Below are 12,306 nucleotides of genomic sequence, written 5' to 3' on the forward strand. Positions count from 1 at the left end.
AACATTTTTAATATTACTGTTTACTATTTATCTCAGGGGTGTCCAACCATTCTTTTGGCCAAAGGCCACAATTACTATTGTGAAATGGTTTGAGGGCCACATGTGAAAATCACAGCAAGTGACATACTGATTCTTAGAGGTCTCTTAAATTGAGAAAATATTGGTTGTTGTGAAGTGGAACAGCATTCCAGAAATAATGTTAATCTGATACCTCAAAACAGGAATTTGTCTAACGGGGTGATTGCATGGAATAAGTAAACCTCTTTTGAAAATTATAGATACTACTATTACAGCAGATGCTAAATGTGAGAGAACACTGGTCATAGAAAAAGCAAGAGAAGTTGCTGGTGACAAAAGCAAACTGGAGGTCTATGTAGGAGCACTAGTCTTCAACTGGAGAGGCATGCTTAGCAAGAAGAGCCTCAACCTCCTACCTACTTTTTGCGTGCCGATTGCGCTTTAAACAGTCAAATTATTGACCATTCGGGCTAGGAATTTTTGTCATTAAGAGTCTGACAGTACCCGTATGTAAGTTTTTGGGTCTCCATGATGGCTTTCCCCAGCCTTTGGATAGGTTACCTCTTACCTTTATGGCTTTGATATAATTTGCGCCTGATGATAATGTCGTCCCATTTCCATCCCAGAAACTGTCCTGTGGGCATTGGCTTATGTTCTTGAAACCCATGCCATCCCGACTGGTGTGAAGCTGTTCTGCCTAGTAACTCCTATAGGATGCCTTGTTGTTTGTCATTCCACCTTGCTCCATCAACTTTAAGTCCTTTTGTAACCTGGTGGTGAATTTGTATGTATTGGTGATGTTATATGTATCTTCTCCCGGGATCCTCTTCAGGTTCTGCACCTGTTGTATCTAAGCTATGGAACTTGTGTTCGCAGGTTCGGCACACCCAGTCCTCCATCTATTATATTACTATAGAAGAATCTTTTTGGGGTGTCGTGAGGTAGCCTCGGTGCCGCTCTTATGAAACCCGTAATGATACTGTTGAATTTGTTCAATATCTTCACAGTAACTCTTCCGAGGACCAGTTGATACTGGACTCTAGGAGTAAGAAAGTTCTTAACAGGAACATTCGCTGTTGTGGTTTTAACGGGGCTTTCTTCAGGTTATTCGAGATAGTATCTAGGGCCTCATGATCTGAGTGGTGTCTACCTTGGGCACTAAAATATATCCCGAGGTATTTATAGGTGCTCACAATGTCTATAGATGGCACCTGTTCCTGCCGTATGTATGCTACAGCCTCTGGACAGCAGTACCAAGTTTTATGTCTTGGGTCACCAATGATCTGTAGTGGCACATTTGTTGGCATTGGGTGTCAAGCCAGAAAACGCCAAGCATTCTAGCAAGGTGTTAAGTTGGTTTTGAAGTCCAATCTCTTAGCTCGCTATGAGCACCATATCGTCTGCGAAGGCCAAGGCTTTATATTTGAAGTCTTTTAGCTTATAATCACTATTAAGGCGGTGGACTTTCTCGATGGCTTCATCCAGCACGCAGTTAAACAATAGAGGGCTCAATGGATCTCCTTGTTTGGCTCCGTTTGCTATCCGGATTTTCTGTCCAAGTAGCTCGGTTGTTCCAGACAAGTAGTATTGTTTCAGGCACCTGCAGATATATTCTGGCACCCCTGCAGCTATGACACTTCTGATTATGGAGTCATGGGCTACAGGGTCGAATGCTTTACGCAGGTCGACGAAACAAGTCGCTAAGTCCTGGTGATTCTTCTTTGTGTCATCTATGATGGAATTAAGGATCATGATCTTAGCATTGCATCAGTCTATATTTCGAAAACCCTTTTGTACCATATTTGGTTGTGTGTATGTTGATATACGCCTCGCTAGAATTTTATGGTATAACCTACCCAGCCCATTCCTCACAGAAATTGGTCTAAATTCTGTCGCATCCGCAGGTGTAGATGTTTTTGGGATCAGGGTTGTCCTGCAAGATGTAAAATTTTCAGGAACTGTCTCTGACACTAGGATTCCATTAAACAGAAGGCACAGGTTTTAAGCGTTGATGGCTTTGATAGATCCATTAAGTAGCCCATCTGGTCCTGGAGCCTTGTTGTAGCACAAGCTCTTAACCATCGCTCCTACTTCTTATACAGTAATGGGGTTAAGCATATCGTAATATGTTGTTCCTGATTTCACCAGGGGCCTTGGGTCATTGATTTTATTTTCCTCTAGTACCCCTCTCCAGTATACGAGTTTGTCTTCGTCTGATACTGTAGCAGCCATCTCCTTATCCCACTCGTCCGCGAGGGTAACATCTGCGGCTCTCTTCCTGTTCTTTATATATAGATTTTTGCATAGTGGATATGCCTAAGGGCTCTTCTGGTGGCCATTGTATCTGCGCCTTTTCCCCTGCTTGATTTCCCTGTCGGTGGATATGTCTTCCTCCACTCGTTGGCTTTACGCTTCCTCGGGGCAATTATGGTATCAAGCAATTGTTCAATACATCAGTTGACATCTCTGGCTGTCTCTTCTATATCCAAGGTGGATATATGGCTATATAGAGGTTGAAAGGCAGGATTTAGATTATCATATGGTATAAAATCCTGCAGCCATTGGGCTACATTCTTCAACTTGTTCTCTTCTTCGAGCAGTATGGTGGCTGGCTTCTCCAGAGATGGAGACTTTCTGCCGTGGAGTGGGTGGGAAGTTTGGTGCTCATCCTCAAGCGCCGAGCCGCCTTCTTGTAGAGCCTCGAGTATCTATTTGTACTGATGTTTCCGCCATACTTTCTTGATGGAATCTACTGTCTGTTGCGGCCATTGTTTATGTATCAGAACATTGACGTTTCGAACTTTCCCTTCATGATGTTTCCTTATTTGAAGTTCGATACCAGCGATTTCAGACAGTTCATCATCCTCCTTGTCAAAGCTTTTCTTCTTTATCTCCACTTTCTTCTCCTCAGACTTGATTGAATGGTATATCTCGGGGTGGTGCCAGTGGATATGGAGAGATCGTCCGGCCTTGGATTTGAAGGATCTGGCAGAGTGTTGACGTTCATACAAAGAGGAATCGGGTGCTTGTCCCATGGTTCCTTTAGTCGCGTCTGTGGACAGGACTTCTTTACATTTTAGAGTTCTAGGAATTGTGAAGGTAACCTCTAGAGGATGATTAGTCCTCTGGATGTGCAGAGCCCCCATTAGCTCATGACTCGTGGTTGCCCGACTCTCTACCACAAGGAGGTGGGGGGTTGACTAAGAGAGTCGCTGGTAAATAAGAGACATGTATGCAGCACAGCCTCATTGTGTGTCACCACTAGATGGGACTATGTTCAAAGACAATGATGAAGCTCTTAGGTTTATCAGCTCTTGACTTAGTGATACATAGACCTTTGCTTGGTTCTTCCACAGTGTTTAGGGTTAGAGGTTTACAAAATGGTTTACTAGATAGGAATTATTTTCCATTTACAAAGCCTGTAAATACATCATGGTAATAATCTAACCATTAGATACTGCAATTTTTATATTCCTCATATGTAAAGAAATGAGTATTTCATACAATCTGACATCCAAAAATCTTTTGAGTATGGTAACTTTGTCTCTGTGCACAGTAGGGCTTTTACATAATGTTTTCAGTTTTTGTTAAGGAGGGTTCAGAACAGTAGTGCTGTATTCCCCACAAAACTATATATCTGTAGTTTCTTTGTATATGAAGCAGTGGCTAAGAAGGATTTTTTTTTTTTTTTTTTTTTTTTAACACTTATACTGAGCAGGGTGAAATTGTAAAATATGATTTTATAATTTTTTAAATTTAAAATATTTCAGTGGTTTAGTACACTTCATTGTACCAATCTGTTTCTTAACTTTCTGGGGGATATTCTGACTCTGAATCACAGTTATGTTGTGTCAGTGATTTTTTTTTTTTTTAATTGAATTTTTTTGTGCTTTTATGTAGCTAACAGTTCTCTCCAAGGTGACTCTCAGCGATAGCCTTATACAAGGGTAAAAAAAAAAAGTGTGTAGAAGCGTTAAAGAAACGACGCACATTACAGCACTTTGGTGCAGCAGACACTTTGAGCTGGTACAGGTGTGGGTACATTCCTATTCATGTGTTTAAGTGTTGCGGAGCCTGTGCTGTTTGTTTAACCGTTGCTTGGAGACATACAGCACATGTCTGTAAGGAGCACTGCTGTGTGTTCCTTATATTCATTCATTGTAGTCAGCCAAGGGGTCATCTTTTGTAAGCAGTTATGTTTTACTGTGCACATAAAGTCACAGTTCTGTTCCCGTCTGTGACAATGTTCACCTTGATTTATGTAATTAACAGGAAAATGGTTTTGCCTCACTGTGCTTCAGGCTAATTCTTTTCACAAATGACAGAGAGTGCTCTTTTAATGTGATTGATCGCAGTGTGAATGTCAGGATTTTTTTCTCATTTTGCTCTTAAGAGGCAATTTCCATTTGACCCATTCTTTGTCCATTTTAGAGTTTGCAATGAATTTGTTTTCTAAATAAGTGTTAAACGTCCTTACTCTGTTATGGCATTTGACACAGGTTAGCAGGAACTTTTTTTTTTTTAATTTATTTAAATATTTTGGGCGCCCCCAGAGAAGTGCTTTGGACAGTTATTTTATCCTTTCTCAGCCAGATACATGTAATCCTTTTCCAAAGCTTACTTCTCTAAAAGGTGCTGCAAAGGTGAATATCTACCGCACTAAAACCTGGCTTTCAATTTGCAAATGTAATCATAGGTCATATACATTATTTAGCACCCTTACCAGACCACATTGTTGGTGTCACTCTCTTTAATTGCTCTCGATGCTTAAAAATAAATATTAAATGTCTGTCGTTTACGTTTCCTTTAACACAGGGCACTGTCCTCACTCCTCTGAAGCGTTTCAGCCTTTTTTTGTTAAATGGAAGTACAGCTTTGGTTCAGATCAATAATCTATGTGGCTGCAGAGATGCTGTCTGGGAACTTGTACAGCAAAATCCTTCATCTGAAGGATGAGTGTTGTCATATTCTCTTCGTATGGTATTTAATACGCATAAGTTTGTGTTGTGGTGACAAAACGGGAAATGAAAGGGTACTGATTTGTATCACAAGTACTGGTTTAGAGTGTAATTACGGTGATGTGCAGCAAGGAAGGATCTTTATGTCAAAGCAGGGAGAATGGCTCATCACATTTCCTGCTGGAGCCCTTTGGTCTCCTGTCTCCCTCATCTTCTTGCTTTAGTTGGTTTGAGCTGTATGACATTGGCTGGGGTCCATTAGCATTTCCTCCTTTTTAATACATTTCAAAATCTTTCTTATTAAAATCCTCCAAAAACAACGTTATGCGGCAGAGGTTTTTACATCATGATTTCCATTGGACAAAAGTTGCAGTTTAATGTATTTTTAGCTCTTGTACTGAAAACTGAAATGAATTTTGCGACATCACATTTGAACTTGACAGTAAATGTGAATGAACTAACCTTTATCCAAAGAGCCATCTGGCAGATTTTTTTTAATCAAAACCGCTGTTTAAAAGCCTGATAGATGCTGTGCAGACAGATTTTTTTGTTTCCATCACAGCAGTTGCTTAGTTTCTGTGCATTCACTGATTCATCAGAGGTAATCAGTGAAGTATTGACTGTAACTATGGGACATTGTTCTGAGAAAGTATAGAAATGGGGTCGTGCTGAGATCAATAGCCTAACCTAGCAGCAGTTAAATCAGTAAATTTGCCCTCTTATAGGGATTACTGTTTTTATTTTTGATTTCATATTTCTTACAATTACATTTTATTCCCCCCCTTTTTTTTTTTTTTTTTTTTTAAAGGAAGCTCTTATTGGGCTTATTCTGGGGGAAAGGGGGGCAAAAAAATTTCATTGCATAGTAGCGTATAGTTGGAGACTGAAGAGTTTGTGTGTAAATGTTTAATCCCAGTGTGTCCTAGCCGTGTCTCCTGCCATGAGTGAGTGGCTGCACCTCCTTACTCAAGATCTGTTTGGTTCATCACCAGAGGGCTGCTGCAGCTCACAGCTGCATACTGACAAGACTTCACTGTTCAGTATGAAATGTGTACAGGTGGTCTTCGATTTACACTAAGGTTCCGTAGCCCTAGCCTCATTATAAGTTGATTTCCATGCAAGTCAAAAATCCCTTTATACAGTGTTATACAAACCACTCGGATATATAAGTGACGTCATGACGGGAAGGTCGTTGTGAGTATTGGTCATCCTCAGTCGCGTATGTCGTAAGTCAAGGACCACCTTTAGTGGGGAAGAGTCAGTATTTCAGGACTGTGATGCCAGTGAGATTGTTCCTGTTTTTAAAAGACCCAGTGGCACGTGGTTTGTCTGCACTCAGACAATTGTTTGTTTTGAATTTCTTCATTACTGTGTGTATTCATGAGAAAAAGAAAGCAAAAGTATTTCTGCAGTGTATTGCAACACAAAGATTGACTTCAGATCTCGAAGAAAGTATTGAAACATAGAGCTCAGCACTTTCAGTTTGTAATAATTTATTTCCTGAACAAATGAAGTCTGGAAATTATCTGCAGAGATGCTGGAATGACAGCATCTGCCTGACTGTGCTGTTACAAGTTTGACATTTTCCCCAATTCTTCAGTTATGTGAGTAACGCTGTGCACTCATTTCCCAGGCTGGGATGTCACAGCTGGAAAAACAATTTGTGGCTTCAGCCCTGTGTTTCCCAGACCGCTCAGCACCCATGAGCCACTGCTGCAGCCATGGTAGCCTACATACATGGTACCTGATGGTGTTGTGTACATTCTGCTTTGATCGAAAAGTACGTGCTACACAATTTCTGAGCGTTATTTTTCCGCTCAGTACAGTACAATATGTGAAATGGACATGTACAATATCTTAAACCAGTTATTGGAGTCCTGTAAAACACAGCCTAAGTTGTGGAAGTTGTGCTAATGTAGCTGGCTTTGCATGATAACTGCAGTAATTATTCTGGAGCCTTCTAAAAAGGAAAAGGGGAATGATCACTTGTAATTTAATGATGTTTGGTGGAATTTTTTTGGGAAAATAGCATTCTGAGATGTTAGATTTTTACTGTATATTGTATCTTTAAAACTGCCGTATGTCCGAGTTGAGTTTAGCGTTTTATATTTGTTTGTGCCATTGTTAAACTTTTTGTGGGGTACATGGAATGATATAAAATAGTCTCTTAATCAATAAAAATAAATCTTTTGGGAATGGCGTATTGTAACTGTGAATAGTATTCAAGTGGTCTATGGGTAAATGACACGACGACATCACACTCTTTTTGCTGCAGTGTGACTTTTTCAAAATGGTTTTATGTTTGCACGTTATGTTCGCATGATAGAGAAGATGAATATAAAACCTGGTTTGTGTCTTAGGTAATTGGAGAGCATTGCACAGGAAATGTGGCAGGAGAACAGTATTTCACTGCTGATTTAAAGCAGATATTGTAAGCTACGTAAACAATCAACTCGTCAGGGGCTCTGCTGTGGAGCTAATTTAGTACTTTGAGAACAGGCTCGTGTAACAGATGCATTTTTTAAAATAGATGTTATGCAACATGCAAAACAATGTGCATTTGGACTGTTTTTCCTTTGATAAGGTCTCTGTGAAAACTGTAACTGGATTTTTTTTTTTTTTGGCTTTGCCATTAAGTCTTATGGTAGTCAGTGCACCTTTATTAAAAGTAATGGGCAGCATGGAGATGTAGCGGATAGTGTAGGTGTCTGTCTCATCCTGGGCTGTGCTGTTGGACATGGGTTTGATCCCTGCTCAGTCTCTGTGGAGTGTGCATGTTCTCTCCATGTTAGTGTGGGTTTTCTCTGGATGCCCCAGGTTCCTCCGCAGTCCAAAGACGTATTTCAGGTGTATTAGTGACTCTTGAGTTACCCTTGGTGTTCGAGTGAGAGTGTGTGGAGGTACACTCCTCTCTTATGTGGATGGGTAAGTAACTTAAGTAGTTTAGAGTAATGTGTCTCATTTTAAGTCACCCTGGACAAAGGCATCAGCTTAATACATTTCCATTTATTAATTTAGCAAGTGCTTTTCTCCAAAGCGATGTACAGTTCAGAAAATTACAAAGTTTGTCTCATAGCGCCCTATAAATCAGTATACATCACACAACTAGCTCCATATAGATGTTTTTTATTTTTTTTAAAACAGAAAACATAGTGCATGTTTATGGAGGACATGGGAGATGAATGAACAAGTGAACCTGAAAGAGTGGTATTTTCAGGCCCTTCCTGAATGTTGAGAGAGATTCAGCAGTTCTGAGTGGGGGTGGGAGGGGTTGTCATTCCAGCTAGAATTGAAAATCTTTGTGCTTTTGAATAGTTATAGTAAAGTAAATGGTGGGAGTGTGTGTAACAGCTACTTGCTTATGAGAGGGTTTTTATTTGTCTAATGTTTAGAAAGTCTTACCTGCTCTTTGCAAGCATTTCACATAGTGCCTCATCTTTTGATTCAAAGTACACATGGAAATCATTCAGAATTTCAGGGCTGTTTTTGATTTAATCACTGTACCACATGTATAACTGACTGTATTGGTCTTCAATATTTATTTTTAATACAGCTCTTGCTTTCCAGAGGATGCATTTTGGTCCTGAACAGTAATTTATTTTTGTTTAAATGTTACTACTACATTCTTTGCAATTTTTCTTCCCACAAACATAAATTTTTATTATTGCTTTTGTAGTTCTATTTTGCTTTTTTAGAAACCGCAAGGGCAACGGGTAGAAATAGTTAGAATTTTTTTTTTCTTTAAATCATGGGCATCTCTGCTAAATGTACTGTTGTTTGCCATGCACACATAACTGACCACCTGTTTTAATACTGTGCGTAATCATAAAGCCCAGGCACTCAGAAAATATTCCTCTGTGGAGTGATCTCTGGTGGAGGAGGTGGAGTTGCCACAAGGTCTGATGTTACCATGACTGTCAGCTTGAATGGAATATTTTGTGTATATCTAGTACTGTGTGAGCAGTTTGTTGTTTGCTTTCTTTTATTATTTTCCATTCTCTGTCATACTTATGTGTTTTTGCAGATGTGGAAGGCGTCTTTGCTATCACATGAAATTGCAAGATGATCAAGACTGTTGTGGTATTTTGCAGCTGAAATTGTGTTCATGAAGTCATTCACATGTCTGTTGGGGGACACTGGGTTTCAGGGTATTAAAAGTACTTTCAGGCAGTTGAGTCAATTAAAATCTGGGTCAACTTCTGTTGATTTAATGCACTCTTGTTTTTCTCTGAAATTTACATTGCTTCGGAGAAAAGCGTCTCCTACATGAATAAATGTGAATGCAGCCAAATGAGAATCATAACTGGAAAGTGGTGTAATGGCCATTGGTTTGTCTCTTCTTTGCTGAACAGGTTTGTTGTATTAACATTTTTCTTTGAATCCTGACTTTTATAATGTTAGTCTGTAACCCTCCACTACAGCCTCAGGCCACATACTTCTAAGAAGACTGTCTGAAAAGCAGGAATAGACTGGAACTGCTTATTTTTGTTATCTGTTAACATAGCATGGCTCCCTAGACACCCTGAAAGGAGATATTGTAAAAATGTGGCATTTTTCTGGCCACTCAGTGCAAGAAGCTTCAGAGTCAACTGTGTATGAATTATTACAAGTTAAATTACAGCTTGGGAAATGGGTTTCAGTAGGAATACACTTTCAAAATTGCACAAGAGGCAGTTGTATGATTTTTTTTTTTTTTAAGTTTATTTCATATTGAATCGTATGTTTATGTGAAATATTTTGATGACAGTTTCTTATTTATATGTTTGTTGAATAAATCTGTTAAAACAGTAGTAGTAATAGCAATGACTAATAATGCAGTATGTTATTATGGCATGCTGCCACATGTTGAAAAACATGGCTTAACTGCAGGCCTCTGCTTTTCTGTTCTATTTCTGATTAGAGTCTGTTGTTTTTTCAGTCTAAGAAGTTAAAAATGAGGCTTTTTTTATTTTTTTTTTACAGTTAAGCTCATGTTGGTACATTCTGGACCTTGTGTTTTTTCCACTGGCCATGTATTCAGCATGACTTAATAGAAACTTCCCAGTGCTTTTCAGACATTATACCTCTGACGCATCATTCCTTATAGGTATTTGTAAATCCAAAGTGTGTTGGCAAAGTCTGTAGAGCGCAGACCAGCTGGCCTTCCCTTTGACATAAAGGCGCACCTTATCCCTGAAGGTTTCCCCCAGAAAGCTGTAGATGATGGGGTTTAAGCAACTGTTGGAGAAGGCAGCCAGGTTGACGATGTGGCCAGTCAGTGGATAGTCATGCCACAGTGTGGTTGCATTTCGTCGAGAAGGGTTGGCAGTGCCCTGCAGAAGCTGGATGCTAATGAAGACATTCTCAGGTAACCAACAGATGAAAAAGACGAGCACCACAACTACGATCATACGAAGCGCCTTCTGCCTTCTGGGCCACAGTCCTCGATGCTTCTGTGCCCGCATCAGGGTGCGAACAATGAGCGAGTAGCACAGGCCAATGACTGAAAAGGGCACCAAGAAACCAATGGTCACCTCTAGCCACTGGATCTCAAAGACATTTGCAAAGCAGAAGTTCACCTCACCTCTGTGCTGTATCTGCACTATGGTGAAGGGCAGTAGAGTTGCAAGAATTGAGGCGCCCCAGATGAGGATGCAACTGAGTTTTGCGTGTTCTATGGTCCGAAGGGGGCTGGTGCTCATAGTGCTGGCCAAGGCCACATAGCGGTCAAAACTCATCCACGTCAAGAAGAAAATGCTGCTGTACATATTGACCTGGAGGAAGAGTGACATGAAAGTGCAAAGGATAGCGATATCGTAGTACTTCTCGTTCAGGTTGAAGACCTCGATCAGTGAGTCGGCGACCAGAATGAGGTCAGCCACTGCCAGGTTTACAAAGTACAGGTCTGGGATGGTCATCCTGTCTCTATGGTTGAGGTTGACCACCAGTATGAGGATGTTTCCGATGAAGCCAATAGGAAATAGGAAGATGGTGTAAAGGCAGGAGAGGAAAAGACCTACAATGTAGAATTGGTAGGTGTCCATGTCATCTGCCAGAATGGTTCCACTGCAATTGGAGGAGGAAGCTTTCAGTTGCTCTGTGCCATTTTCACAAAAGGAAATTGTAGAGGAACCCTGTACATCCATGCTGGCCGCTCCCCTTGTTTTCTCAGCCTGAAATGATCGGTCACGTAGCTCAGACTTTTTCAAACATCTTTTGAGGTTTATAAATTCCACATTCTTGTCTTTAAAAGGCCTCTCACCTAAGCAGTGTTTCCATTTTGCAATTAATCTGTTGCCTTTTTTATGAATTGCTTAATCCCATTTTCATATTTTGGTTTGTCTATTGATAAAGGGATAGAACACTTTGCAGAGGAGTATTTCCATGGTCAGTTACTGTTAAGTCCAAAGACTCGCTGCTGGATTCACTGGGTCAAAGGTAGTGCTGTTCTGGAGCGTTTCCTCCCCTCTCACATATCATAATTCAAAAAGTGGATCCCAGTCCATTTGTCAGTTAGTATGCGCCCACTGCCTTTAACAATAAGACACAACCTGGGAAGAGGAAAGGAAAAGAAAGTCATTCAAGAATAAGATCAAAGTGAACTGCCCGTAAATACTCTAGTGCTGATTTTTTTTTTTTTTTTTTTTTCTCCCCTTCTTCTTACCTCCCCCTCTCTCTTAAATTTATCTGTTTTCTGTTTGGGTTCCTTTAAGCTTTCTTTCTTATAAGAGTTCATTTTCATCTTGCCTTGTTCAATGTATGGGGAAGTAGGGATGAAACCTGTGCTAGTCCTTTGTCTGGTCTTCTGTGCTCGTTTGTTTCACGCTAAATTGTTTTGGATCTATTGGTCAGCATGGAGAACAAAAGTTGACAGAAAGGCCCGTGAGCAGCCTGTGTTGCTGATTTTGGATTCGTTTGTTTGTTAGTAAAGATCTGCCGGCTTACTGGAGTGTAATTAATGGTGTTTTCAAGGGGGAAGCGCTGTGAACACCTGCTTTTATTTAGCCACACAGAATGAAGTACCTTTTAAAATGCTAACCAGGAACTTAAACAGATGCATTGAAGCAGCCTGAGCTGTCCCTCCAATTTGCAGTCTCTTGTGTAAGACTGTCTTAATGTAATAATTGAGTGCTTAAAAAATGCAGGGACTCATTGGATTGGATAAATATACTTCTCTTTCATTCTCAGAACAGTTCTGTGAAAGCCATATTTTTGTTAAAACCTCTTAACAATGTTTCTTTTATTGGGATTTCAAAAAATAATCTTTTTATTGGCACCACTATATGGTGATTAAACAACTTAAAATACAATGTCCAAAAATATAAAGACACTTAGTACTTTTTTTAAAAAA

General features: G+C 40.0%; 2 protein-coding genes across 2 annotated transcripts in view; one reads left to right on the forward strand and one right to left on the reverse strand.

Moving 5' to 3' along the window:
* The window catches only part of chlsn (cholesin), a 71,950-nt gene that overhangs the window by 2,208 nt on the left and 57,436 nt on the right, over nt 1–12,306 (forward strand). The gene's annotated exons all lie outside the window — the stretch shown is intronic.
* gper1 (G protein-coupled estrogen receptor 1) lies at nt 9,936–11,107 on the reverse strand. The gene has a single exon (XM_018734952.1). It carries the CDS (start codon nt 11,099–11,101, stop codon nt 10,034–10,036), a length of 1,068 nt encoding a protein of 355 aa, XP_018590468.1. The 5' UTR covers nt 11,102–11,107; the 3' UTR covers nt 9,936–10,033.

The sequence above is a fragment of the Scleropages formosus genome, chromosome 20, assembly GCF_900964775.1.
Source record: "Scleropages formosus chromosome 20, fSclFor1.1, whole genome shotgun sequence".
NCBI classification, from domain to species: Eukaryota; Metazoa; Chordata; class Actinopteri; order Osteoglossiformes; family Osteoglossidae; genus Scleropages; species Scleropages formosus.

Coding starts and splice junctions, on each gene's coding strand:
- gper1 (XM_018734952.1), bottom strand. CDS start 11,101: ATGGATGTACAGGGTTCCTCTACAATTTCCTTTTGTGAAAATGGCACA.